The 27,278-nt window shown below is 51.6% G+C and overlaps 1 protein-coding gene across 1 annotated transcript in view; it reads left to right on the forward strand.

The window, feature by feature from the left end:
• Nucleotides 1-27,278, forward strand: part of GRIK4 (glutamate ionotropic receptor kainate type subunit 4) — a 311,988-nt gene that overhangs the window by 141,467 nt on the left and 143,243 nt on the right. The window contains 4 exon segments of the mRNA XM_045038428.1: nucleotides 5,826-5,923; nucleotides 10,534-10,699; nucleotides 20,672-20,850; nucleotides 25,179-25,232. Of these exon segments, the coding sequence (XP_044894363.1) occupies nucleotides 5,826-5,923; nucleotides 10,534-10,699; nucleotides 20,672-20,850; nucleotides 25,179-25,232 (497 nt within the window).

Here is a 27,278-nt window from a genome sequence, read left to right on the forward strand (position 1 = left end):
GAGGAAGACCCTGCCCCACCCAGGAAGCTGCCCCTGCCCTGGAGGGCCTTGTAATCAGCGATGCCTACATTTAACCCCTCTTATGCCGTCTGCATCACAGACAGACCCTTCCTCTCCCTGTGAAGACTCAAGAGAAGGACTCGGGGTCAAGGCCAGAACTGGCATCTTGAGGGGAAGAACCACCCCCTTCCCCCACTTACAACACCCCATCATGGTCTTTTATTCCAGCAGCTTCTCTGACCCTGGTCTTCCGATGCCTCTGCTGGCTGGGCAACTTTGTTGCCATGGCAATGTCATTCACGTCTCCATTCCCTCTCTTCCCTGCCCCCCTGGGAGGCAGAGGTAAGGTGCACCTCCCTCCCCAGCGGTCCCTCTCACAAACTGCCCAGGGCTGTCATGCAGCTGGCCCGGGCCCATCGAGTCAGCGTTCCAGAGGTTTCAGAGCTGAGGCCCTTTATAAAGTTTCCATTTTTCTTGAGCAAGGCATCCTTCGTAAGGAACGAAAGAACGATTCCCAGACCCCAGGAGGTCCCCGGGCCATGGGGATTATTGGATCATTTTGGATCATTTCAATTCAGTTGAGCAAACATCTTTTGAACAGTTCCTTTTTGTCAGAACCGAACTAATGTGACCCAAGCCCTCAAGGGATTCCCAGTCTATTGTGGGAGATGGACAATGGATGGTCGGAACGGCACAGGTCCACAGACCTCTAAGGCTGGATGTTTTTAGAATCTAGAACTTTCCAGCTACGGGAAAAGTCATGAGGTGCACACACCATGCATCAAGTAACCTCTCTAGCGGGGCTTCGGGCAGAACCCCAGACTCAAATAAATGCATAATTACGTTCAAATATTCGCAGACTATAAATAACCTCACATCTGTCTGTTTCGATCAGATTTTGCCACCAAATGAGCTTGATGAAAACCATCCAGTTTCAGAGCCTTTCGGATTTTTGGAATTGGGAATAAGGGATTGTAGCCTTCTAAAAGAATTTATTTTTAGGAGAAGCTTTTCTCTATTGAGGCCCAACATAATGAACCAGCTTGGGGCAGAAGCTGGCCAGGAATTCAGAGAACAGGGAAGGATCTGTCTCAGCAGCTCCAGGGCAGGACTGACTCAGAGCCACGGTGTAATGTGGTAGAAGGAGGGGGAAGTGTGTTCTTGCCTGGGGGCAAGGTCTGAGCTGGGCACTGGAGGATCAGTAGGAGTTTGCCAAGCCGAAGAGCAAGAGAGGGCCTAGACCACGGTCACCTGGGGGCGCGAATAGTGCTAATGGACTCCTTCTCAGAGAAGTGTTTTTATTTTTATTTTTTTTTTAAATTTTTTTTTAACGTTTATTTATTTTTGGGACAGAGAGAGACAGAGCATGAACGGGGGAGGGGCAGAGAGAGAGGGAGACACAGAATCGGAAACAGGCTCCAGGCTCTGAGCCATCAGCCCAGAGCCTGACGCGGGGCTCGAACTCACGGACTGCGAGATCGTGACCTGAGCTGAAGTCGGCCGCTTAACCGACTGAGCCACCCAGGCGCCCCAGAGAAGTGTTTTTAAATGAATAAGATAGAAAGGATGACCAAGGAAACCAGTTATATGGCAATGAGTTAAAATATTTGTGTAATGATATATTAGTAAATGTGCTTCTTCATTAAGGTATTAAATGGCCAAACCTAGCAACAGGTGCAACTGCTGACCTGATTTTGAAATAATGATATAAATGTTATCTTGAGATTATCTGAAGCACTGCAACGTGGCAGGAAAAGATTTGGGGTGTCCGTTGGTGACAAAGTCACGCGTACCGTTAAGATACTGTGGTTATCGCCTATGTTCACAATTGGAGGAAATGCCAAGTTTTACTTAGGAGAGAAATTAATGATGTCGCTTTCCCCCCCCAAAGTGTTCACAGACCACTGACTTCTACCCCCCAGATCTGAGGCAGCAGGTTAAGAATCCCAGGTCCGGTCAGGGAGAACTACTTGGGACCAGGCTCGAGTAGGAAAATTGGGAGTATGTTCCTGGTGGGCTGGTGTGGAATAGTCAGTTGTGTGATGGGAGGAAGGGCTGGGAAGGTAGTATCCTTTTTTTTTTTTTTTTAATGTTTATTTCTGAGAGACAGAGTGTAAGCAGGAGTAGGGGCAGAGAGAGAGGGAGACACAGAATCCAAAGCAGGCTCCAGGCTCTGAGCTGTCAGCACAGAGCCTGATGTGGGGCTCGAACTCACAACCTGAGATCATGACCTGAACTGAAGTCGGACACTTAACCGCCTGAGCCACCCAGGCGCCCCAGGAAAGGTAGTATCTTGAGGAAATCACACACATTTGAATTTTACTTCCTCCTTGGAAGAAACTTTTTTTTTTTATGCCTTCTGTATTTTATAGTGACGTGTTATAAAATGAGTAGATGCTCATTATAGAAAGTAACAGAAAAGAAGAGGGGGAAGAAAATCATGCAATGTCGAACTGGCCAAAGCGATCCCCATTAACGTCCCAGTTAATCACCGTGGGACGGTGGGAGGCTGCAGGGTGCCAAGGTGAGGGTGCCGACCTGGGGTCAGAGACTGAGGGTGTGAATCCCGACTCTGCCCTTTAATTTTTCTGTCCCACTCTCTCATCTGTAAAATGAAGTTGACAGTCATAGTTCCTATCTCATCGGGTCGTTATGAGACTTAAATACGTCCGTTCATATAAAGTGCATAATTAGCTCCCAGTAAATGCGGGCTTTTATAACATCTTCTTACAGGTGTTCCTGAGCGCCTGTTTTTTGTATTTGCTTGGTTGTAGCCTTCATGTAGATATATGTATAATTTCATATCCTGCTTCTCTCTCTTAATATTATTTCATAAATATTTTTAATACTGTCATAAACTGTTCCTAAGCATTTTAAATACCTAAATAATACTCCATGTGGGTATATGACCGACATTTAAGGTAAGTGTTCCCTTATGACTGGACCTGTAGCTTATTTCCAGTTTTCCATGGAAAGTGTTGAGCAGGCATCAGGGTGGTTCAGCAACTATTTATTGCGCACATAACTATGAAGCACAGGCCCTGTGTTGAGTATGGAGGATACAGAGGTAAATAAGACAGGCTTTCCTCTCTGCCATGGACATGATGGGTGTGTGATACCAGAGCGAAGTCCCCGTGGCAATGTCTGGCAGGTGGTTGGAACTTGACCTTTAACCCAGGACATAGGTCAGAGTACAGGATCACCTAGGCAGGGAGGAGAGTAGAGGTCAAGGCAAGGGTGAGATTGCCTGGGGAGAGGGAGGCACAGATCAAACCTGGATTTAGCAGGTGGAGAAAGGAAGAGGAATCAGCAAAGGAAGTGAAGAAGACTGACCAGAATCAGGGTCGGACGGTTATGAAATTCAAAAGAACACAGCAGTCAGCAGCATCAGGTGCTGCAGAGAGAGAATGGGATGGGAAAACTGCCAAGAGGTCACTGGTGACCTCGGGAAGCAGATTCAGTAGAAAGAGATGGGATGGGGGTCTGGACCGGAGGGGTGGGTAGGGAGGGGTGGGGTGGCTGCAGGGAGCTGGCGGGGGGCTTCGAGATAGCGAAACGGGCACCGGACAGGATGGGGGTCAACACACTTGAATTCCGGTGCTGACTCTGACCTTTGTTAGGTGCCTGACTCCTCTAAGGAGGAGTCACTGAACATCCCTCGGATGGTGTTTCCTTATCAGTAAAATCAGGAACTAAGACCCACTAAGGTGCAGGAGTCTGATGGCCGACGGACTTAGAGCGTCTAGTGGCCAGTAAGAGTTAAGCTGGCTGAGATCACATGGCCTAACTTACATGCCAACTGCTTCAACTTGGAAGAGCAGTCTTCAGAGATGAAGCCAGCTTGCGGCTACTTTGTCACTGGGAATGTTTCAGACACAGTACAGATGAGCTCCGCTCGGGTACCCACGGCCCGCAGCCTCTTGGCCAGCTGAGATCCCGGTGTGGCGGGATCCCTGCGTGAGCCTCAGGCTGGGAGTTTGTGTGTGAAACGGCAACACTGGGATTTGGGCTCTGGTGCTCCCCCCGTGAGGGCCCATGAGGGCCATCACGTGGCTGTGTGGACCAATGTTTAGGACCCTACCCTAGGAGAAAGAACATCTAGGTTGCAGGTGTGGCTTTGCAGCCGCCTCCTCAGTAAGAAACCTTGGACTGATCCCTTAACCTCAGTTTACTGGCCTTGGAAATGGCTCAGCCTGACTCTTGACGTGAGTAGGAAGAAAATGTGTCCAGAGTCAAGTTCCGGGTTTTGCAGTGAAGAATGCCTTGCAGTGTGTCCGGGAACCTCGGTGCATATTCCAGCGGGTGACCCTTGGGTTCTGATACCACGGTCAAGTTCTCTCTGTCACCTCCTTTTTCTCCCATCCTTTGGGGCTCAGTCTGTAGCGTTTTAGAATCTGAGATTCTCTCCTCCTCTTCTGATTGTGTCGTCATCCATCCCTCCACTCATTCGTTCAATGACTGTGAGCTGGGCACCTAGAAAACCTTGTGCCGGACACTGAGGAGGTGAGAAGCGGGATCTTAGAGACAAGTATGGCTCAGCTGCTGCCCTTACGGGGTTTGAAATCTAGTGAGAGCAGAAAGACATCTAAGCAACGAGCTGAATTCGGCACATTTACAAGCGTCTCAGTACAGAGGGACACAGCAGGGGCCTCAGGGGCCCTGGGGGAGATGGGGAAGATTAATTCCACAGAAAGGAGCCGGGGAAGGCGTAAGGAGGAGGGCATTTGAGGTGCTCTTTGACAGGGTGAGTGTCCAGAGTAGAGGAACGAAGGGCTCCTTCTCCGTGGGGAAGCCCAAGATCACAAAGTGCCCAACACACTCAGGGAAGCAGGTGCACCAAGCTGGGGTCTAGGTGAGCAAGAGTGACAGAGGATGCCATCAAGACATGAGACTCCTTGCCCCTCTCTCTCTCTCCCTCTCCCTCTCCCTCTCCCTCTCCCTCTCCCTCTCCCTCTCCCTCCCCCTCTCCCTCTCCCTCTCCCTCTCCCCCTCCCCCTCTTGTTTTCTCTTTCTGCTTATCTCCCTCCTGCTCCCTTGGCTTTAGCTGAGTCTGATTTCTTCTCTCTGCATCCTCTTTACCACCTTTTGTCCCACTGCTTGTCTGCCTTTCTTCCTCCCCTTCCTCTTTAAATTTTTTTTTTTAACGTTTATTTATTTTTGAGACAGAGAGAGACAGAGCATGAACGGGGGAGGGGCAGAGAGAGAGGGAGACACAGAATCCAAAACAGGCTCCAGGCTCTGAGCGGTCAGCACAGAGCCCAACGCGGGGCTCGAACCCACGGACCGTGAGATCATGACCTGAGCCGAAGTCGGATGCTTAACCGACTGAGCCACCCAGGCGCCCCTCCCCTTCCTCTTTAGATTTGAGGGGCTAACAGACTGCACGGCAGGTGGCCGTTCTGTGAGCTGGGCCCTCAGCCCCCGAGGCAGCCATGCTGAGGCTCCCAGCACCCTCGCTGCAGGTCTGGCAGGATGGAATCTGCAGGTTTCCGCCGTTAGCCCCCGTCCTTCAGTGACAGCCAAGACAATTTACACACCCTGTTGGCTGTGGCCGTATGTTGTCATAACCTGGGTCATTTCCTCATTTAATACCTTCCATAAACTCCAATAAAGCTGTCCCGGAGCCCCATAGTCCAGGAGAGGAGAGGCACTGAGTTTGGAAAGGTGGGAGGAGGCTGGGGGGAGAGTGGCGGAAGGTGAGGGTCCTGCAGGTGAAGGTTGGGCGTGAGCCTGAACCCCAGGCAGGGGAGCCGGCCCCCATCCTGCCTGATGAGTGCCTTGTTTCCTTTCCTGCTGCCCACGCTCCGTCCTGTTGCTGGCCGCAGTGTGTCAGATCCTCCCCAAGGGGGTAGTCGCCGTCCTGGGACCCTCCTCCAGTCCGGCCTCCAGCTCTATCATCAGCAACATCTGTGGGGAGAAGGAGGTGAGTGCTACGCCAGCCTGGGGACCGTCTCCGGGCTGGCAACCTGTGCCCTGGGCCCAAAGATGTCATGGATTCTCAAGGTCTGGAGGAGCCCATTGGGGCCTGGTTGGTGTTACCAACAACAACATCAAAACAGTGAGAAGAAGTGGTCCTTTGTTGGGTACTCACTTTTCTCCAGGCTGTTTGGGTGGAGGGGACACGGAGGGGAGATTTCACAACAGGACTTTTAAACTGAGCTGCTCTGGGTCTTTGCGTCCCGGGGTGGGGCGTTGCGGGGGGGGGGGGGCCTTGGCGGTGATGGGTGGAGGGAGAGGCTGTGGACACCAAGAAGACAGAAGTCTGAGCTCCTCAGGAATTGCTTCATGATTCTCTGTTCAGATACGGCGATTCTGGCAAAGAATGCCTTTGCGGGGGAGGCACTGCTACATTTTATTGCTAAAATAAAGTTTGAAACTCTTGCTGTCTAAGTTCTCCAGGGAAAGGTTGTCTTTGGTTTTCTTCCCCATTCACCAATTCCAGTGTTTACTTCTTCAATCAGTGAATTCTTCCTCAGGTGTCACCTCGAACTTGAGCTTCCGTCGTTTCAGCGTTGAGATCATTTCCACTGGTTCCAGTTCCATGGGGGATAAAGACAGTTGGGGATGAGTTTCTGAGTAATAGCCTGCTCTCTGTTCCATCAACTGTCTCCCTCTTTTCCCCTGGAGAAAACGAACTCGAAACTTTGTTGTTTCGCTTATTGCTGGAACCCTTCCTAGTTTCTCCAGGAATCCGTCTTCCCTTTCACATACATCCCTGGGAGACAGTGGCAAAGTACCCCCTCAGCCCTTCTCTGCCCTGAAGAGCCTTCTAGCCAGGGTCCTTTGAGAACAGACAGAGCTTGGTGACGGGAGGTGCAAGGTCAGGAGCCGGGGAGAGGGCAGGGCAGAGGGACAGGGGAAGGAAGGATCATTCTTGCACCTTTTCTAGGGCCTGGAGGCTCAGCCTTCCAGGAGCAGTAGCTTTGGGAGGATCTGATGCTAGAAATAGGAGAAAACCCACCACGGGACAGATACTGCCTCAGCAAGCCGCCCCTGCTGCCTATCCTCCATTCTCTGGAGCCTAACCCCCTGCCCCCGGTCCCCTGGAGCCTACCACCACCCCCCTACTGTCCCCTGGAGCCTACCCCCTTAATGTCACCCACTTTTCTCACGGTCGGAAGAAGGCCTGGCGAATCCCTGAGTCTTTGCCCAGATATCTATCTTGCCTCTTCATGAACCACTGTCAGAATTGTTACCTGCACTTTATTTTTTTATTAATTTTTTAAATTCAGTTTTGAGAGAGAGCATGTACAAGCGGGGGAGGTGCAGAGAGAGTGGGACAGAGGATCCAAAGCGGGCTCCACGCTGACAGCTGAGGGCCCGATGTGGGGCTCCGACTCGCAAGATCCACGATCATGACCTGAGCCGAAGTTGGACGCTTAACCGACTGAGCCACCCAGGCGCCCCGTTTACCTGCATTTTAAAGTGCTTTGCCGTCCTAGCTCTAGTCCTGTGGCTGGTCTTGTCCCCCCCACCCCTGCCTCCCCAGCCCTGGGCCACTGCCCTATAGGCTAAGCCCCCTGAGCCTTCTGGCCACAGGCCAGGTCTCTGCGGAGAGCTCCCCATCCCTACCCCCTCAGATGTCCTGAAAGATGACTCTTGACTCATCCTAGGCCAAAAAAGGTGCTTCTGTCTTCACTGCATTCCCCCGCCACCCCTCTACTCAGCCCGCACCCCCATCTGACAGGCCTTGGCCCCAGGAACTTAGAGCTGATGTTTAATTTAAATCTTTCTTGCCATGCTCCAAGTAACAGCTCAGATCTCTGGCAGGCTGTTATTCCAGCAGTCCCTGTGATCTTCACCAAGTGAGGTTGCCAAGACTTCAGCTCCCCGTTTCCTCTTCTCTCCTCTCACCCCCCTCCCCATCACACTGCCTCACTGTCCCTTACAGTCACCCCCCAACCCCCACTCCAAAATGGCCTCCTCGTGGGGTTCAGTGGATTTTTTTTCCCCCTCCGCTAACACATATCCCTTAACCCTGTTTGGCATTTCAGGCCAGAGGCAGAGACCCTGATTTATAACCGTGTTCCCCACCCTGCCACCCTGGCCCCCGTGCCACTGACCAGCCAGACAGGTTGTGCTGCCCAGGGAACAGCCAGCCGGTTACCCCTCCTTTGTCTGGTCATGTCCCTTCCAGGGCATCCTTTCCTTTCCATTCAGATTATGCATTTCTTTTCATATTTTATGAGGCTGAACTGCCTCACACTGATTCCCCTCCGCTCCAGGGAAGAGAAATGGAGTTCTCACCGAGGAGTTCATTCCTTTAAATGCTGCTACCCTCTCTGTAGCCCTGTGGCTGGTCGCTTTCTGCCTCACCTCTCCTTCCCCCCCCCACACCTCCACAACGACTTGCTGGGATGCATTTGCAATTGCAAATCAATTACGGATTGATCTTTGTCCTAGAGAGAGAATCAGCTGGATTGGCCTGGGCCATCCCTGCCTGGGCCCGTCAGAGCAGCTGTTTGGTTTTCCAGCGGCCTGCAAGATGGCCGGGCTGTGCGGGAGACTTCCCACCGACTCCACTTCCTGGGGAGGCCCCTCCAGCCTCACCCCCGCACAGAAGAGTTTCAAGAGCTTTCTCAGGAGCCCCTAGATTTGGGGAGAAAAGGGGAAGGGAAGCAAGTAGGCATTACTGGAACACTCACTACATGTTAGGTACTGGGCCATTGTGTCCTTCATACACAGGCTCTCATTTCTTGCTCCCCAAAATCCTAGAGGCACGTATCAGTCTCTCCATCCTAAGGGAGCATAGATAGGTTACGAACTTTGCCCCGAATCACACAGCAGAACCTGGCTGCAAACCCAAGTCTATAACCTGGAAAACCCATTTGTCCTTCACTTCCTTGAATATCCGGAGTATTCTTCCTCATCCATCGCTAGGGTCTGTGGATTCAAGGGTGTCTCTAAGGTTCCACTCTGTTGGGGGTGAGTTAGCTGGAACCGCGTAGGCTGGGTGGCCACACAGGAAGCGGCTAGCCAGCCTGGCCACCCTGCCCCTGCCTGGCCTTGGCCTCCATCTTGCTCCTTTGTGAACGGTTTCTCCTTTTAAGGTGCATTTGTTCTTTCTAGGCAGATTGTGTGGGATGCAAAATACAAGCTGGGAAGAAGGACCCCTTGTGACACCCCTTAGGTCCACCTCACTCTTCTGAGTCTTGTCTCCTAACTCGCCTGGGTTTCTCCAGGTGTGCATTTTTCAGTCTCTGCTAGAAAATATTGGGTGCCCTCTCTGTGGTTCAAGGGCTAATCCTAGCTGAATTCAGGAGTTTCCTGATTTCTGCTAAATCTTCGCTCTCCCCTGCCCCCAGTCTCAGAGGAGCTCTGGTCTCCGGTTGACCTCTCCCAGAATCTTAAAAGGACAAGGTAGCAGACCCCTATAAACACCATCTCAACATTATCCCAGACTTTGGACTGGCCCAGGCAAAGAAAACGTCTGCAGTCATTTCTGAATAACCCACTCTAGGAGCTGGTGAACTCACCACCAGGAAGTCCTTTCTGCTGTCTACCCCCAGTCCCGCTTGCTTTAACATCATTCCAAACCATGCTGGCTGTACCTTGGCCCTCCCATAGTGCACGGGTCCTAAGGAAAGACAGGGGTTGAGGTTTCCTGAGTCCATCTCTGATAGACGCAAGTAGCCTTCAGCCCTCCTGGCTCTGGCTACCAGGGATGAGGGTGACAAAACCAAATCAAGGTGGATGGCAGCTTATTACGCTTTAACTTTCCTATTACGCACCCAATAGCCTAAGCTGCCAATAAAGCAGCATCACAGCCTGTTAATATCTCTTCCCGGGAGAAGAGAGGCAGCAGGCAGGGGCAGTGCCTGCCGGAAAGATCAGTAATAGACGCGGAGAGAAGCTGACACGGTCCTAATGAAGCCAGAGCAGGTTTTTATTTACCTGGCTCTGTTCAGAGGCTCTCTGGATGGCTCCTTAGCCTGCGGCAGGCGCTCCCTACTCCGTGTGTATGTCTTTGGAGGCACCCGGTCCAGGCTGTCACATAGGAAGTTTGTTGGGAGCTGGTTTATACACTTGTCGGCCAGGCTGGTCTGATGGGGCTCCTTGCTTAGTCCCCAGGGCAGTGTTTTTCTCTTTCTGTCGTCTCTGCTCTGATTTATTAACTACAAATAAAATATCATAAGGATTACGCCTCCACGAGCCTTTTGTCTGGCTGCCTTGCAGTGGGCAGTTGTTCTGAGAATAAAGACCTATTGTTTTGGCCTCTCAGGGCCACAGACCCCAGCTCCAAGGCCCACAGTATGTTTATACGGGTCTCCGGGGGAAGGGGTTCTCATCCTGGTTGGTCCTGTTTTAAGCACTGTCAAGTGCAACATCAAGGATGTCATCTTGTCTTCTTCCTCTGGTGAGGGTCCCGAATCCCGCAAGCTGCACCTCCACCAACATGTGTCAAACGTCTTCCGTAGACCTTCTTCTTACATGGAAGAATCCACCGTCCACAGCCTCGCCTCACTCAGGCTTGCTGGCTTTTTCACTCTTCCTGGGTCCTCCCTGCTGCCTATTTTTTGCTCCTCCTCCCAGGTCCCCCATTTCAAAGTGGCCCCAGAGGAATTTATCAAGTTCCAGTCCCAGAGATTCACAACCCTGAACCTCCACCCCAGCAACACCGACATCAGCGTGGCTGTAGCTGGGATCCTGAACTTCTTCAACTGCACCACCGCCTGCCTCATCTGTGCCAAAGCAGAATGTAAGTTTCCCCAGCCGGGCTCCACCCCACACAGTCCTGACTTGTGGATTTCAGCCTGATCGATTTGCCCTGGCTGGGAGTAAGCCAGGTTGGGGAGGGCTCCCTCAGATGGCGGGGATGATTCCCATGCGTCCTTGGCTGTTTGTCTATATGGTGGCGGGGAGGGAGGGAGAGAGAGAGAGAAATCCAGGAACACCCTTTGCCAGGCATGGGCGGAACAGAGAGAACTGGGTTACAGGGAGACTGGCCAACCTCCAAGCCTTTTTGCATCCACAGACTCAATTCCCACATTTTCGGCCTCATTGTTAAGGAGCTACAAAAAAGAGAGAGAGAGGGAAAATATAAAATTGGATGCATTTTGTACTTGATGGGTTGAAAAGCTTCTTCCCCTGGAGAGCGGGTTTTGCTGATGGAACGAGGTCCAAGGGCAATTCCTGATAAAGCATTTTTTTGCAAATGCAGGTTTTAGAAATACGGTGTCTCTGACTGTCAGACGATTTGTAACATAAATTTAGTGTTTATGAGATTTAGCTAATTTAAGCCAGCACTTTGCAGCAAATCTGTGCATCTGTGTGCTCCCAGTGACAGCTGTGTACCCACATGTGGTCAGGCAGGTGCTGGCCACTACCTGCCCCTGGGGCCCAGTGCCCGAGCCCCAGGCATCTGTGTCCTGTGCACCTCGCCTATGCAGGCCTCACCCTGCAAGGCTGGGTGGGCTCTGTTGGCAAAGGTTTGTCACCTCCCATCGTGGCTCCTTTTTTTTTTTTTTATGGGTTCCCTGAACTGCTCTGCATGCTTAAGTCTTTTCTCTACCCTGAATTGCTATAGCATCTGTAAACAAAGGTCCTTTCCCTGTCAAGGGTCAAAAACACCTTCTTTACCAGGCAGTTGCACCCCACGGCCTCCCCATGATGTGTATTCATTCCCTTATTTGCATAAACACAGATGTATGATTTACTGGGTGCTACCCAAGAAACAAAGTAACAGTCCCAACCCTGTGTGCGTTCTATATAGTTTCTTTAATTATTACAAGGACCCGGTAGGTTTGGAGGTCTTGGAATTCCCCCACGTGGAAGGTAAATAAAACTCAAAATCCAGTTCCTCAGTCTCCTTGGCCACCTGTGGACAATGCAGACACAGAACATGCCCAGCATCCCAGAGAACTCCATCGGACAGCACTGCTTTAGATGAGAAGTGTTTTGTGGCCAAAATAAAAAATGAAAAGGAGAAACGTTTGGATAAACGCTTCATTCTGTTTCCCCCTCATGGAGATTCACAGCACACATTAGCACGGATGCTCTGAGTTGTCCTGTGGCCAAAGCAACCACTTACCTCTTCCCTTCCAAATAGTTTTGACCATGAGTCCCAAAAGGCTGCTGATAGAAAAGCCCACCGGATGCTAGTAGTTGATAGAAGGGAGTTGGGCAACGTCGCATTCCACCAGCTGGCCCTCCTCGTACGGCATCCTCGAATTGCTGAATGGTGTCGCAAACTCAAGGATTCTCCCCTAGAAATGTTTGCCAGAAACCCGCTCAGGCAGGACCGAACTGGTGCCCTCTATGCATATGGCAGGAATGTTAAGAGACAAAGGACAGGCCGTAAATCTCTCCTGGCAGAGATCCTCCTGCAGCCCTTCCCTAGTGCCGAGTCCAATGTCTCACCAGCCTGATGGGAAGTTCTTTCTTACGTCTAGCCTCAGTCCTTCTTGCGCGTAGGGTGAGCCCTGCTCTCTCTGCTTCAGCTCTTCCTGGGAAGGAAGTTACTCCTCTGTCAGTTAAGCACCTACTGTGCACTGAGCACTGTGCTAGAGTCTGTTGCCTCCTAGACCAGGGCTCTTTCCCTTAGAATCACAATATTCCTTGACGTTCATACGAGTCCTTGCAGATGGCAAAGCACTTTCAATTACGATTTTGTCATTCCATTTGCCTCCTCCCCGGTCGTTCCAGAGCCAAGAAAACAGAGTCTTGAAGCTGCTCGGGGACCTGCTTGAGGTCGCACAGCTGGTGCGAGACTCTAACTCAGGTCCTCTGACTCTGGGCCGGAATGTCCTCCTCCACGGCCCCTCCCGCCCTCCTGGTCTGCACAGACAGACTCAGAGCCCCAGCTCAGGGTGGGCACGTTGTCTTTTGAGGGGCAGAGCTCTCTCTGGAGCAGCGTGTCCCCTCGCTCCCTTGAGCGGGATGCAGGATGGCCGTGCCCAGACCCCGTCCTGAAAAGGATGAGCCTGCCCAAGTCCCAGAGAGGCCGGGCCACAGCCCAGGAGGGACTCATCGACCACACAGTGCTGCCTCTGCTTGAAGAACTCATCCATTGAGGCTTGCTGGGTGACTCCGGTCCCACCCACCAGGGCCCAGGGAAGGGCGGGCAGCTCAGGAGAAGTTCAAGGGCAAGGAGGATTAAAATCTAATCAAAGGGTGAAGAAATCAGGGACTGAAGGGAAATGTAGCTCAGAGCTTCGGAGGAGAAACTCTGCTATCCTTCCTTATTAACGCAGGTCCAGGAGACACTGCAATTTGAATTAGGAACAGGCATCTAATTCTATTTTCCAGCCATCAGAATTAGGCGTAACAGAGATCATTCCATGGGGAATCATACCACTTACTCTCCTTCTCTCCAAAAGTAGATTTTTAATAAGCGCATTTTGGACCAAGTAGAGTTGTATTGTGTTTTACATTATTTTTTTTTTTTTTCTTGAATCGGGGGAGAAAAATCAGAACGCCCACAAGTGCTTAGTTGTAATGAGGCTGGGGGAGAGGCAAGGGGCCTGGGCATGCCATATTGGTCATCACCATTGAGCGTAGGGGACGTGGCTGTTTGGGGGCTTCCAAGGAGAGTTGGGGTTCCCACCATGGCCCCTGAGGCCCCATTGGTGAGATCCCCCAGCCTTGACACACAGTAAGCTTTTGAGACGCTCAGGATGGACCCAGAGCCTTAGACTCCCTTTGGTCACAAGCATCACGTATTTTCCTGGTACCTTTGTGTGAAGTTCAAACCACACGTATATTTCTTACGTTCGCCTTGGCGTTCTTTCTAAGTATTTACGCTCTCTGTGGCCATGTCGTGTGCCGCTATGCCTTCTGCCACCTGTTTACTTCCTGTGTGACCTTGGGAAGGTGACTTAGGACCTCTCTAGCCTCCCGTTGTCTTGTCTATAAAGTGGGGACAACGATACCTCCCCGGAAGGATGGCCGAGGGCATTCAATAGGATGACACACACCGAGCGTGACACGGCAGCCGCACTTAGGAAACAAGAGGCACACGCCAGTTTTTCTTCCCTTCCTTCTTGGAGCCCGTTTTTTGTTTGTTTGTTTGTTTTTAATTTTTCTAATGTTTGTTTGTTTTTGAGAGAGAGAGAGACTGAGTGTGTGCGGGGGAGGGGCAGAGAGCGAGGGAGACAAAGAATCTGAAGCAGGCTCCAGGCTCCTAGCTGTCAGCACAGAGCCCGACGCGGGGCTTGAACCCGCGAGCTGTGAGGTCGTGACCTGAGCCCAAGTGGGACGCTTAACCGACTGAGCTGCCCGGGCGCCCCCGTTGGAGCCCTTGTGAACAACGCCAAGTCAGGACCTGGAGCACAGCGACCAGAGTTCAGCTCTGTCCTCCTACTGTCCCTGTGCTTGCGAAACTCAGTCCAGGTGGTGGGAGAGGAGCAGACCCCGACCCCGGGGAGGAGGCACAGCTGGAGAGAAGTGCAGAATGTGCAGTAAAAGAGAACCGTCTTTGGAGTCAAACCAAGCTGCTCCGCCACTCAGGAGCTGTGTGATATCACGCACATCACTGGACCTCTCTGAGCCTTAGTTCCCTCCTGTGTAAAGTGGGAATAATACTGCTTTTCAGGGCATTCGGGTGGAAGGTATGGAGGCCCAGAACATAATAAACATTTACTCACTGTTACTTTACCCTGTAATTGAGGTCATGGCAGCAAGGGGTGGAGGAGACCCAGGGCCCCTTGTGAAAATACTGGGGCACTAGTGGACCTATCCATGCCAGCCCCAAGGGGGAACTCACTATGGGAGGCCTTATCCTCATAGTGAGAAAAAATTAACCATTTGTTGAGCACTCACTATGTGCCCAAAACCCTGCTAAGGCTTTTTAAATTATCCCATTTAAATCTCACAATAACGGGGGCGCCTGGGTGGCTCAGTGGGTTAAACATTCAACTTCGGCTCGGGTCATGATCTCACGGTTCGTGGGTTTGAGCCCCGCCAGGCTGTGTGCTGACAGCTCAGAGCCTGGAGCCTGCTTTAGGATTCTGTGTCTCCCTCTCTCTCTGCCCCTCCCCTGCTCACACACTCTCTCTCAAAAATAAATAAACATTAAAAATAAATAAACAAACTTCATGATAACCATAGAAGATGAACTCCATAAACATTCCTATTAGATGCATGAGGAAAAGAGAGATTAAGTGTTTTAACACACATGGTTCTTATTACCTCCTCCCCCTGCTTCTCCAAGTACTGTGGAAAAGGCAGAAGAGAGAGACCTTTTCTTTCCTCCTTCCAGGAGACAGCAGGAGTGCAGAGGCCAGGCTCTTCCCACACCCACCCTTACCATCAGAGAAGATGGCCCACAGGGCCAGGCAAGGCAGAGGACAGCCCTCCTGTGAGCAGGAAGCCTCACCTCGTCCCCCAGGCCCTGTCTCTCTCCTCCTCTGGCTCCTGTAGTCTGGTCTCCCCTGGCTGGCCTCAGGGCCAAGCCCAGCTGTGGGATGAGACAAAAACCAAGAAGCAGGTGAAATGCATCATTCAGGCCCTTGAACTTGTTCTGTGCCTTTTCCCTACTGGCGACACCCTAGACTCTCATTCCCATCTCTCCATCAGGATCTGCTGCCGAGGAAAGGTCTGAAAACTGAAAATGACACACCCTGAGGCCTGTGCGGCCGGCACGGGGAGAAGGGAAATGGAGCCTTTCCAGGTTCAGGGCAGTGAGTGCAATGGTGAACCATGTTATCTCCCTAAATCCTTGCTACAGACCTCTGAGGTCACTATTACATCAGCTGCCTCCCACAAGATGTCAAAGTGCTGTCTGTTCTGGGAGTATTAGCGTTTTTCTAGAACCAAAGCCCGTAGCCAAGGGAATCAGCCTGTGGAGAGAGAGGGATGCCAGTCGAAATGGGTGTTTATTCTTTTTTTTTTTTTTTTTTTTTTTTTTGATACAAGGGTCCTCTGTGCCCCTGTAGACCCATCACTTAGGTATTTGTGTCCTTGTCCTACGGCCCTGTCCAACCCCGGCTGTGCCTTTCACAGCTCTTCTCTCCTCCTCCCGCCCTGCCTGGCCCCCTGCCTTCCGGTTGCAGAAGCCAGCCTCCCTCCTTCTTCCCAGAACAGCCGGCCTGCTGAGGCTCTCATCGATCCATCCCGTTGCATCTTGAGCGAGACTAATGGGTTCCCCAGGTCCCTCTCAGCCCTGGACTTGGCAGGCAGACCTGCTGCTGGGCCAAGGGCCCCGCAGGAGAAGAGGGCTGGGGTAGAGGTGGAGGGGAAGCTGGGAAGAGAACAGCTCTTAACCCCTCTGGTGGCAGCAGCAGCCTTCGGCGAATCCCTTAGTGCCATTAAACAGATCGAGGGGAAGAGAGTGACGATTGGAAAATGCCACACTGCGCTGAAAAACTCCTAATGTTCCTAATGTAACTAAACCACACTTTCCCTTCTGCAAATTCCTTCCACTGCCCAGAATAAAAAAAAAAAAAAAAAAAAAAAAAAAAAAGGATCCCTTTCTGATTCATAGAACTGAAGAATCCCTAGGCTGGAAAAACATCAGTGTTCTTCTAGAGCAATTTACCATTCCCTGGGTTAATTCACTCTCTGACAGTCATCAAGAGGGGCTTCAGGCTTTCCTTGATTATCTCCAGTGACGGGGAACTCACTACCTTATGATGCAGCCCACTGCATCGTTAGACAGCTCAGACAGAGGTTCTTCCTTAGGTTAAGCTAAGTCTATCTCCCTGTGACCTCCACCCACCCTGTTCTAGGGTGTCGTCCTTCAGGCTGCCAAGAGCAAGTCTGTCTCTTCTTGAGCCAGGCACCCCCCTTCCTTCAGCTGCTCCTCAAGTGGCATGGTGTCTGTTCCCCACTTGGCACCGCTGCTCCCCCGCTCTATTGAGACGTAGGGTCTCTCTCTGCCCCCCCCCCCCCACTCCGCCACAGTCTCCCAGGGAGTTTTCCCTGGGAGTCTTCCTTGGGAGTCTCTAGTTCAGCCCACCAGCCAGCACTGTGCCCCCTGCCTCACACTGGGTGTGTGCAGAAGAGTTTGAAGTGGGATTCCTACCCAACACCATGAAATACTGAGTGCTTATGCATATACTATAATGTATATACATATATGCGTGCATATACGCTACCAAGTATGTTACGTGGTTTCTAACCGAGAGCCGTATTTTGCGGATTGGATAATAAATCTGGGAAGAGGAGGAGATGGGATGAAAGGACAGTTAGGATGTGAATGGGTGGGGGAGGGGTCAAACGGAAACCAGATTTGTGAAGCATCTTCTAGGGGACGGACAATGCTCTGCTTTACTTGACATCCTCTTACTAACCCTGTAAGGTAGTTGTTATCCTTACTTTACAGGTAAGGACACTGAGGTGCTGGGGAGGGGTGGGGGCGGAGGGAGCCACCAGAACTAACCAATCCCAGCAGCACCGGAGCCGGAACTCACCTGCCACCCTGTTCCCTGTCTGCTGCTTCCAGCCTGGGAAAGGGGTGACGGATCAGAGATCCTGGGTGGGATGCAGAGCCCTCCGAGCACTCTCTGCCCTTCTCCCCTCCCTGTCCCCACCCTGCTTCTCACTCAGCATGTGCACAGTATGCTGGAGGAGATGGGGGCGGGGGTGCTGCTTCCTTGTTGAAAGGGCAGCAAAGCACCCCAGGGGCAGTCGGGTGAGGCACGCTGGGCATTAATTGAAGCAGGGTCCCCAGTTTATCTCACGTCTAGGAGGTCTTCCCTGGAAGCTCAGGGCACCTGCCAGTTTTAAAGGGATGAACTGCCCCTATGCTGCCCTGGCCAAGCGTCTCCATGCTGTGCCTAATCCCCGTGGCATCCTCCAAGCTTCCCCGTCTCGTCCCGCTGAACTGCACCGCCACTCCGAGGAATCCCAGGGGATTTGGCCTCTTTCCCAGCCAGACTCTAGAGACCCTCCCTGCTACATCCCAGGACCGGTGGCCTTGCCCTCTGCCTCCACTCCCTTACTCACCCTTCCAGCTGCCCTCTCCCCCATAGCATGCCCAGACAGATATTTTCTTGAGCCAAAGAGATGGCCAGCATTCCAGGAGCACCGGCTGTGGCCTTTCCTGCTCCCCTTGTATAGGGTCTTTGGGGTCAGGTGCTCTGACCTTTGTGCAGGTGGGGTTTTGCTTTTCACGACCTCTGAGGAAGGTGTGGTGAATATTCTCTCCATTTTACACACAGAACTAAAAGAGGCTGCCCCGTGGAAACCCAGATGATTTAGCCCATCAAACAAAATATGGGTATGGTGGGAACCTTGTTATAGATTTAGTTGCAAGTCCCTGCGCTCTAAGCTCCCGGAGGGCAGGGTTTGTATGATACCTCTTCTCTGCTGACGTCCTATGGGCCCAGTGCCTGGCTTCTTGGGACGCATAGATGTTGGTTGAACAGGCTTGGACTTTAGTCCCTTTTTATTCTGCCTCACTGAGCCACACCTGCCTTTGAGCTGTTGTGGGGATGAGTAAATGCGGAAGGAACAGTGAAACCACACATTCCAGCATCTCAGTGAGTTCTCCCCTGTTACACCCATTTTGCAGATGAGGAACGGAGCCTCAGAGAGGTTAGACGACTTCTCAAGATCACACAGCTGGTGAGGGTCAAGCCCCTCCTGATGGGGGTGGTGGTGAGGGGCTGCAGGGGGCACAGACAGCAGTGGGAGTGGAGGTTCACAAGTCTCCTTCGAGACCCTGTGGGGGAAGGAAGGAGAGGCCCACTGGTTCTGGAGCCTCTTTTTTTTTTTTTAATTTTTTTTTCAACGTTTATTTCTTTTTGGGACAGAGAGAGACAGAGCATGAGCGGGGGAGGGGCAGAGAGAGAGGGAGACACAGAATCGGAAGCAGGCTCCAGGCTCCGAGCCATCAGCCCAGAGCCCGACGCGGGGCTCGAACTCGCGGACCGCGAGATCGTGACCTGAGCTGGAGTCGGACGCTTAACCGACTGAGCCACCGGGGCGCCCCATGGAGCCTCTTTTGAATGACCGCCCCTTCCAGAGTTTTCCCTTCCTGCTGCAGCTGCCAGCTTGCCGGACCGCCTTGTTGGGACCCATGGTGGGAGGATGGGGGTTGGCACTACCTTCCCAGAGCCCCTGGCTTCGTCGCCGGGCCCTCGGGCTCCACCCTGCCACCTCATCCTTGTCAGATAACATGCCCGGTGTGGGGCTCTCGTCCCCGAGTCCAGAGATGTAAGACACACGCCCCCGAGCCCCTCCTAGGTTCTGTGTGTGCTGCTTCTTATGCGTGTGTCCTGAGAGGCACCCGGTCTCATGGGAAGAGGGCTGGCTGGAGATGACAAAGTGGGGACTCTGGTCCCAGCTGCGTCCCTGTGTGACTAGGCAAGTTTCATCATCTCTACAAATCAAGGGAGGTCGAAGAGATGCCCTTCAGAGCCCTCCCCGCCCCCCCTCCCGGTCTCTCTCTCACCTTTCGATCTTTGAGGGTCGGGAGGGTGAGGAATCTGCACCGGGGGAGTCTGGGGTCACGTTCAAGACAGGCCTGCAATGAACATCCTGTAGCTGGGGCAGAGAGCAGAGCCCAGGGGGCTTTGGTTAGAAAGCCAGTCCTTCCTTGCCATCCAGGGTATGGAGCCGGGTCCAAGAGCCTCATGTTTCCCTCTGTGTGTGGGATTAAAACGCATCGTAGGATTGTGGTGAGGACTTAGAAAAGCCACGTAGAATATTTAGCCCATTTTCTGGAACAGAATAGAAACAGAATCAGGATCCAATAAATGTTACTCTTGTCGTTGCTTTTGGGAACGAATGCCTTTGCTTCTCTTTCCATTGGAGTTGAGACCACTGTCTTCCCGGGAGACCCCACCCTCCACCCCTCACACACACCTTCTTCCTGGCCTGCCTTTTCGGAGGCAACGCTGAATTGAGACCCTTGTGTCGCAGTGATAACATTCCAGAAACCCTCCTCCCACCCCTGCTCCTAGACAGCAGACAGCTGGGGGGGGGGGGTCGGGGAGGTGGTGGTGGGGAGAGTCCTTCGCTCACAATCCTGTATTTTCGCTTTGTTCTGGGCCCACGTTACTGCCTGCTGGAGTGCAGTTCAAAGCCTGTCCTCTTATCATCATAATGATACCTGGTCTTAATGCAGCCACCCTGCTCTGAGGAATTCAAAGGGTTTTGTTAGGCCTGTTAACTGGGCCTTGTGATCTTGAGGAGACGGCTCCCCCACATCTACATGAAAACAAAGGCTGGGCTCTTGTAGGGCTAGATGGAACATCTGTGAACATCCATGGGCGTTCGTGATGGGTGAGGTGTGGGCCTAAGCACTTTACGGATTATCTCAGTTAGTCCTCGCCACCGTCCTGGGAGCCGGCTGCTGTTCCTTTGGTTTTTCAGATGAGGAAACTGAGGCCAAGAGCCCCGGCCACATGAAAAGGTCACTTCATGAGTGGGTGGCCAAGTGAGGGGGAGAAACCAAGCCTGCTGGTCTCTGAACCCTGGTCTTGGCCGCTCCCGAGTGCTGTGGGAAGGAGAGTGGGCCCTCAACCCACTTGAGGGACCTCCGTCTCTCTTTCGAAGAGCCTTGCTGAGGGCTTTGGGGAAGGCCATAGGGGCTCGGGAGCATTCTTTTTACTTTAGAAGGGACTGTCGAAGCCCACAGAGGTTGAGACACCTGCTCAGCACCGGCAGTAGGGCCGGACCCACGACCCCGCCTCCAGCCCCGGTCTTTGCTTGTCTCGCTTTTGCTCCAGTGTCTCCCCAGGCAGCACGGCGGACCCTCAGGGGCTTCATCCTCTCTCCCCTCCAGGCCTTTTAAACCTGGAGAGGCTGCTGCGGCAATTCCTTATCTCCAAGGACACACTCTCCGTCCGGATGCTGGATGACACCCGGGACCCCACCCCGCTCCTCAAGGAGATCCGGGACGACAAGACAGCCACCATCATCATCCATGCCAACGCCTCCATGTCCCACACCATCCTCCTGAAGGTGGGAGCCGGGCCGGGTGAGGTGGGCGGGGAGCATCCTTCTCCCTTCTCCCTCTCTCCTCCTGAGCTGGTGCCCTGCTCCCTCTTTGCCTTGGGTGTTCTCCCTGGGTCCTGGCCTCCGAACCCTGGCAGACTTCCCTGTGCTTCACTTGCAGTGGATGGCTCCTGCAAGCTGAAAGAAAAAGCAGAATGAGGATGATGTTATAAAAATATCAACTCCTGGTGCAGCCGGGCGGGCAGCCCCCAGCTAAGACCCTGCCAGGGTTGGTGGGTTCCCAGGAGGGGCCGGGGCAGTGGGGGCAGGGCACTTGGGGCAGAGGCTATGTGCCAAGTGGTTCAAAAGCATTTCCATATTTTGACAAGCTGGGCAGTCCCGTGAGTGTGTACCGTCCTCTGCAATCCCCGTACGGTGTACTAGTTTGCAGACTGCTGCTGCGTGATCTCCCAGCATAATCCTCTCGATGACTATGTGGGGCCGGTATCCTGTCTTCCCTCGACAGATGAAGACACTGAGACTCTGGGAGAGGAACGGCTTTGTCCGAGGCTCCACCAGTGAGGAGCAGAGCCGGGCCGGTACCCGTTGTCTCTGACAGCCAATCAGCAGTTTCTTCTACCTACCCCTCCTCAGAATACAAGGGGCAGGGTGGCAGTCCCTGGATCGGAACTCACAGTAATAGAAACTGGAGCTCTGTGAGGGAGGCCCATCTGAGAACGAGAGAGAGACAGAGGAAGACCAAGAGAGAAGTCGGGTGCCAGGGGAACAGCTGGAAACATCTGGGCAGCCTCAGAGTCCCCTGCCACCAGTTCCTGGGCTGGTGGCTGGGCTAGCCATGTAACCCCAGACAGACAGACCCTGCTGCGGGCTCCCCTGTGGCTCCCAGCAGCTCCCCCAGGCACACTGGCCTCTTCCAGTGCCAATCTAATTGCACATTTAAACTCAACCTGCCATCTTCCACTGGGGGAGCGAGGCTCCTTGTTAACCTCTGCCAAGCTATGAGGAGCCCGCCAGACACTCAGCTGATTGTCTCTTCCTCCGCTTCCCCCTCTCCCTCTCCTACCCACCCCTCCTCAGCTAGTTTTGGTCTCAGAGTTAATAAGAGATTTGAATGAGTTCTCTGAATACTGAGGGCTGTCCCTTCAGCCCGTTGCTATAGTAATTTTGCACAGCTCCAAACCCACGTCTGTCTGGGAGCATATACTCCAACTCTCACACATACATACACACACACACGCGCACACACACGCACACATGCACACACACACACACACACACACACACACTCAAACAGAATTTTTTTCTGTATTTCTTTTCTTATGTCTGGGCCGATGATCAATGAAGTTATCAAGGATGGAAAAAATCCTCTAGGTTTTAGGGGAAGCTGGGGGCAGGGAGTAAGATAATTGTCCCCTCCCTTGCAGAGGGCAGTCAGGACAATGCACGGTCCCCACTACAGTAGCCAGAGCCCATCCCTGGACAGCCTCCAGGCTGAAGCCTTTCGGGGGCATCCCTTATAATCATAGTGTAATAACCTCCGGAATGCTTTATGGCTCCCAGCATGCGTGATCGGGCTCTTTTATTTTCTAATAATATGCCTATCGTTGAAATTTTAGAAAGTACAGAAAAGCACATAGAAGCAAATAGAAATCATCATAGCTTCTTCTTTCTTTCTTGAAGCCTTGACTTTGAGGTCTGATAGAAAAATCTTACAGGGACACATGGAAAAGTTAAGACATTCCGTCACCCAGAGACAGCCACTGTGAAATTTCGTGGTCTATCCTATCTACCTTTGTAGACACATTTGTTTGTTTTCAAAATGATCGTCACACGGCCCACGTACTTCTGTAACCTGCTTTTTTCCCCGCTCAATGCTATGCCATGCGATTTGCTTTGTGTCGTTACGTATTTGTCTGCAAATGTTTTAATGGCACATCATTTCTTATCATGTGGGCATCCCATAATTTATTTAACCAGCCCTTTATTGTTGGAGATACAGGTTGTTTTCAATCTTTTGCTGTAATAAACAATGTGGGATGCGCATCTTTGTACATAAATCTTTATGCACGTTCACGAATATTTTCTTAGCATAAATTTCCAGAAGTGAAATTACCGAGTTAAAGATATGCATGCTTTTAAGGGTTTTGATATGATTTGCCAGATTGCCTTTTAAAAAGGCCATAACAATTTATACTCCCATAAGTGTATAGGTATCTTATGGTACTCTTGCCAATACTGGGTATTTTCATTAACAACACTTTTTTTTTTTTTCCAATGGCTGTGCTTTTGAAGAAAACTCTCCCCGTAATGACGATTATTGGCAAAGGGTTCTGCTGGGTGACCAGTAGCAGGCTTTCCTGGGACCACTTGTTGCCCTCAGCCCTTGTGACCTTAGAACCAAGCCCATCAATGACGAGCGAGGCTTCGGAAACCAGTTCCCTTTGTTTCCGTTTGACTTCCTAGTGCCCCCAGCAGGGATGCCCTGCATCGGGTCTGGGCTGGGGCTGCAGGCAGCTCCTCTCCAGGGTTATAGCACAGCCCTGGGGGCTGGGGGGGGGGGGGCTCCATGAAGGATGGATTCAGTGTGGGAAGCAGTGTGAGCAGAGAGCACAGGGAGCTTCCGGAAGGCTCGGTGTGCACATGCAAGCCTGGCCCTGGAGCTTGGCAACACTCTGCTTGCTGTCTCTCGATTTCAGAAGGATTTGCAGAGTAATCCCCTACTTTATTGAGCAGCTGTTCCGGCAACAAACTTCGTGTTTACCCAGAATTCAGGTCTTAAAAACCAAGGATCTCTTGTCTTTTATCTTTGGGTAGCAGACTTCACAAATGGGTTTTAACTATCTGACAGTGCCCCCTCCCCAGCCCCTGGCCCCTGCCCATCCCTGCAACCAGGGGGCTCCCACCCATCTAGGCAGTGATGAACCGGCAACAGCACTTTTATATGGACTGTTGGGGGGGGGATGGGCATCAGGCCATACCAGCCTCTTGGAAGTTGAGGAGGAAGCAAGGCCTCGAGCCCCATGTGACCGACCCCAGCACCGTCTTGCCCTGGCATGGAGCCCTTCTGTACTTCGGTCTCCAGTGGAATCGTGGCAATAGAAGGACTCCAGCCTGCTCTTAAAGGAGTCTGTGGGGGCTCCTATAAGAACGTTCACAAAGTTACCGGAGTTCCTCAAGAGAAAAACACTTTGTAAGAGGAAAATGTAATCACCCTGGCCCTTGTTTTCCCCTCACCCACCTCCATAGTCACGACAGAAGCTGTTTCCCAGTGGCCCTGGGGCTGCAAGATACATGATGAAAATCTGACTGTCAGAAGGCATGAGGACCCTGGGGAGAGCCGGGCTCATTATTTACCTGATCTACTTGTCGGCTTCTGTGGCACCTGTCATGCTCAAAGCCGGGCACACTGACGGGGGAGGTTGGTGTGGGGGACCTGTGATGGCTACAAAGATCAGACAAAAGGGAGGCTGTTCTGGAGTCGCAGCCTCCCAACTCTGGGACGATGACACGCGGGTGTGCTCTGATCAAGGGTGAGGCATGTCACAAGCAGCTTGTTCCTTACTACTAATAAAGGACCAAAGTTTGCAAATGATTCACTTGTTTCCTACATTACTGCAGATTCAAAGACTCTTAGGAGCCTGGCTCGCTCGCATTTGTCGGGTTGAGTTAATTTGGGAATTGCCTACAACCCACAGACTCTCCTGACTCTGCCTCGGCCCCTGAGAGTTGTCAGTACCTCCATCAATATCACGGTCCTCTGGGGGAGAGTATAGTTTGGTTAAAAGGACTGAAATTAGGCTGCCTGGCTTTAATTTCATCTTTTTCCACTTATGAGATGTATGATCTCGTACCAGTTCCATAGCCCTTTGGTGTTTTGATGTCCCTGGCTGTCAACGTGGGGGGCGGGGGAGGAGTCATAGTGCCTACCTCATCGACTTAACCCAAGCGAAGTGCTTTCTAGTGCTTGGCCCATACTAAGGAGTGGGTACGTGTTAGCCATTGTTATTGCTAATAGTTTGGGAGATAATTATTTTAGTCTGTTTTATTATTTGCTTCATTTCCCTTAAAGTCATTTTGGTTTCCATAATATCTGGTTATATCCGTGGGAATGTGTTGTGCATGAGAACATCAGCTGCTAGGAGTGTCACTGCAGGGGTGGAGAGCAGGGTGGCAGGGGAGAGACCCTCCACCAAGTCATCCTCCAAGTCAAGGGCAACGTAAGAACCGAAGGGAAGGGGGTCAGACAAATGGCGGACACTTGGAGCCCCTACTGCTCATTCACACTTCTAGTGGGTTTTTGTTTTCTCTCTAATCTCCTTCTCTTCCCTTTGCAGGCAGCTGAACTCGGGATGGTGTCGGCCTATTACACATACATCTTCACTAATCTGGTAAGACATTTTCACAGCTCACCTCCTTGGCACAGAGTATCAATAATTAGAGTCAGCGGGGTGTGACGGAATGAAGCCCAGGAGATGGGGAGTGGGGGAAATTAAAGCAGAGGAACAGAAGCCAACCAGAGAGGCAGGGCATTGTAGAAACATGGAAGTCCAGGAGCTACTGGGATTCTCATCTCAACAACTCTTAGCCTTGGGAGGGTGGGAACTGGGGGAGTCTAATGCCTCCATCCAAATGCCACCAGCTACCTAGCATTGAGTCCTCTGATGGATGTGTCTTCTCTGTAGGTCCAGTTACTGGCCTGCAGTCCAACCATGGATTGTCAGACCCTTAATGCTAACTCAGAGGTAGGACAGCCGGGCCACAAAAGTACACATCATACGAGGTTAGAACCGGATGCACCTACAGAGGCTGCCTTTGCCGAATCCCCTTACCTTGCAGACGAGAAAACAGGTCTATAGAAATTTTATTGAGTCAGGTTGGAGAACCAGCTTTGCCACACACCGTGTGCTCTTCAACAAGCATGGAGCGTTGGTTTCCTTATCTGTAAAATGGGGATAGGAACAGATATGTCATAGAGTTGCATGATTCAATCTACACGGAGGCATTTTGAAACTGTAAAAGACTAAGAAATATGCAAGGTTGTGGTGAAGGATGGACACTCAGTAGAAGGAACCTCAGAGAACTGGTTTTTTAAAAAATGTTATAACTTTACTTTGAAATGATTACAGATTCACAAGAGTTGCAAAGATAGTACAGAGAGGTACCGTGTACCTTCGACTGAGTTTCCTCCAGTGGTTACATCTGACATAATTGCGGTATGATTACCAAAACCAGAATATCAAAATATCCAGTCTATCAAACCTGTGTAGATATATGTAAATCCCACTGTAACCAAAACGACCCCATCTCATCACCCAAAGATCTCCCTCATGCCGCCGTTTTATCTCACCCGCCACCCTCCCTCCCACCATCTCTAACCCTTCACAACCCCTAATCTGTTCTCCATTTCTACAGTTCTATAATTTCGAGAGTGTTACATAAATGGAATCATGCAGCGTATGACCTTTTTCACTCAGTGTGATGCCCTTGAGACCATCCAAGTTCCACGAATCAATAGTTCGTTCCTTTTTATTGCTGAATCGCATTTCTCGGTGTAGACGTACCACGGTTTGCTTAACCATCCACCTACTGAGAGACATTTTGGTTGTTTCCACTTTCTGACTGTTACAAACAGAGCTGTCGTAAACAATCATTCAGAGAAGAGGTTTATTTTATTTTATAAATGCGTGGATGTCGAGATCACTTAGCTCGGTGGCCCCTTCATGCAGACGTGCTTTTGACCACCTCTTGTGTAACAGGGACCGGGCCAGGCATTAGGGAGGAAAATGAGAATAAGAAACCAAGCCTGCCTTGGGAAAACTCGAAGTACCTACTGCAGTGCAAAGGGGTAACTTCTAGTAGATGTGTAGACAAAGCACTCTAGATCCTGGAACAGGGGCCACTTGCTCATTGTGGGACAGGCAGGACATGCTTCACCGAAGAAGAGGCCTTTAGGCTATGCCTTCAAGGGGGTTAAGGGTTTTTTCTAGATTAAAAAAGGAAGAGAGTTCTGCCTAAGAAACAGCATATCCACGTCTCTGGAGATTTGAAAGGACATGGCAAGTCCAGGAAACAGTGAGTCACTTCAGACTTACTGCCTGCTCCAGGATGGGCATGTTAGCTAATTACTGTTCATTTATCTATTTACATCCATCCTTGAAAGTTACTTATTGAGAGGATTTAAGGCAGATGTCAATGAATTTTAAGATCCCTGCTAGGTTGGGGAGCAGAACACGACATCTACAGGTTTGACTCTTAAATCTTAAAGTGAGAAAGGCTCTGGAGAAGTTACAACCTTCTCAGCCAACATATGTGATGGGCAGTCTAGGGGATCGTGCAGCGTCCCTCCTGGATTTAGGGACCTGCTTTCCTGAAATGTCCTGCACGGTTGAGGAGATGCCTGCTCACAGAGACAGGCTGGGACTCTGTGATCTGTA

The sequence above is a fragment of the Felis catus genome, chromosome D1, assembly GCF_018350175.1.
Source record: "Felis catus isolate Fca126 chromosome D1, F.catus_Fca126_mat1.0, whole genome shotgun sequence".
NCBI classification, from domain to species: Eukaryota; Metazoa; Chordata; class Mammalia; order Carnivora; family Felidae; genus Felis; species Felis catus.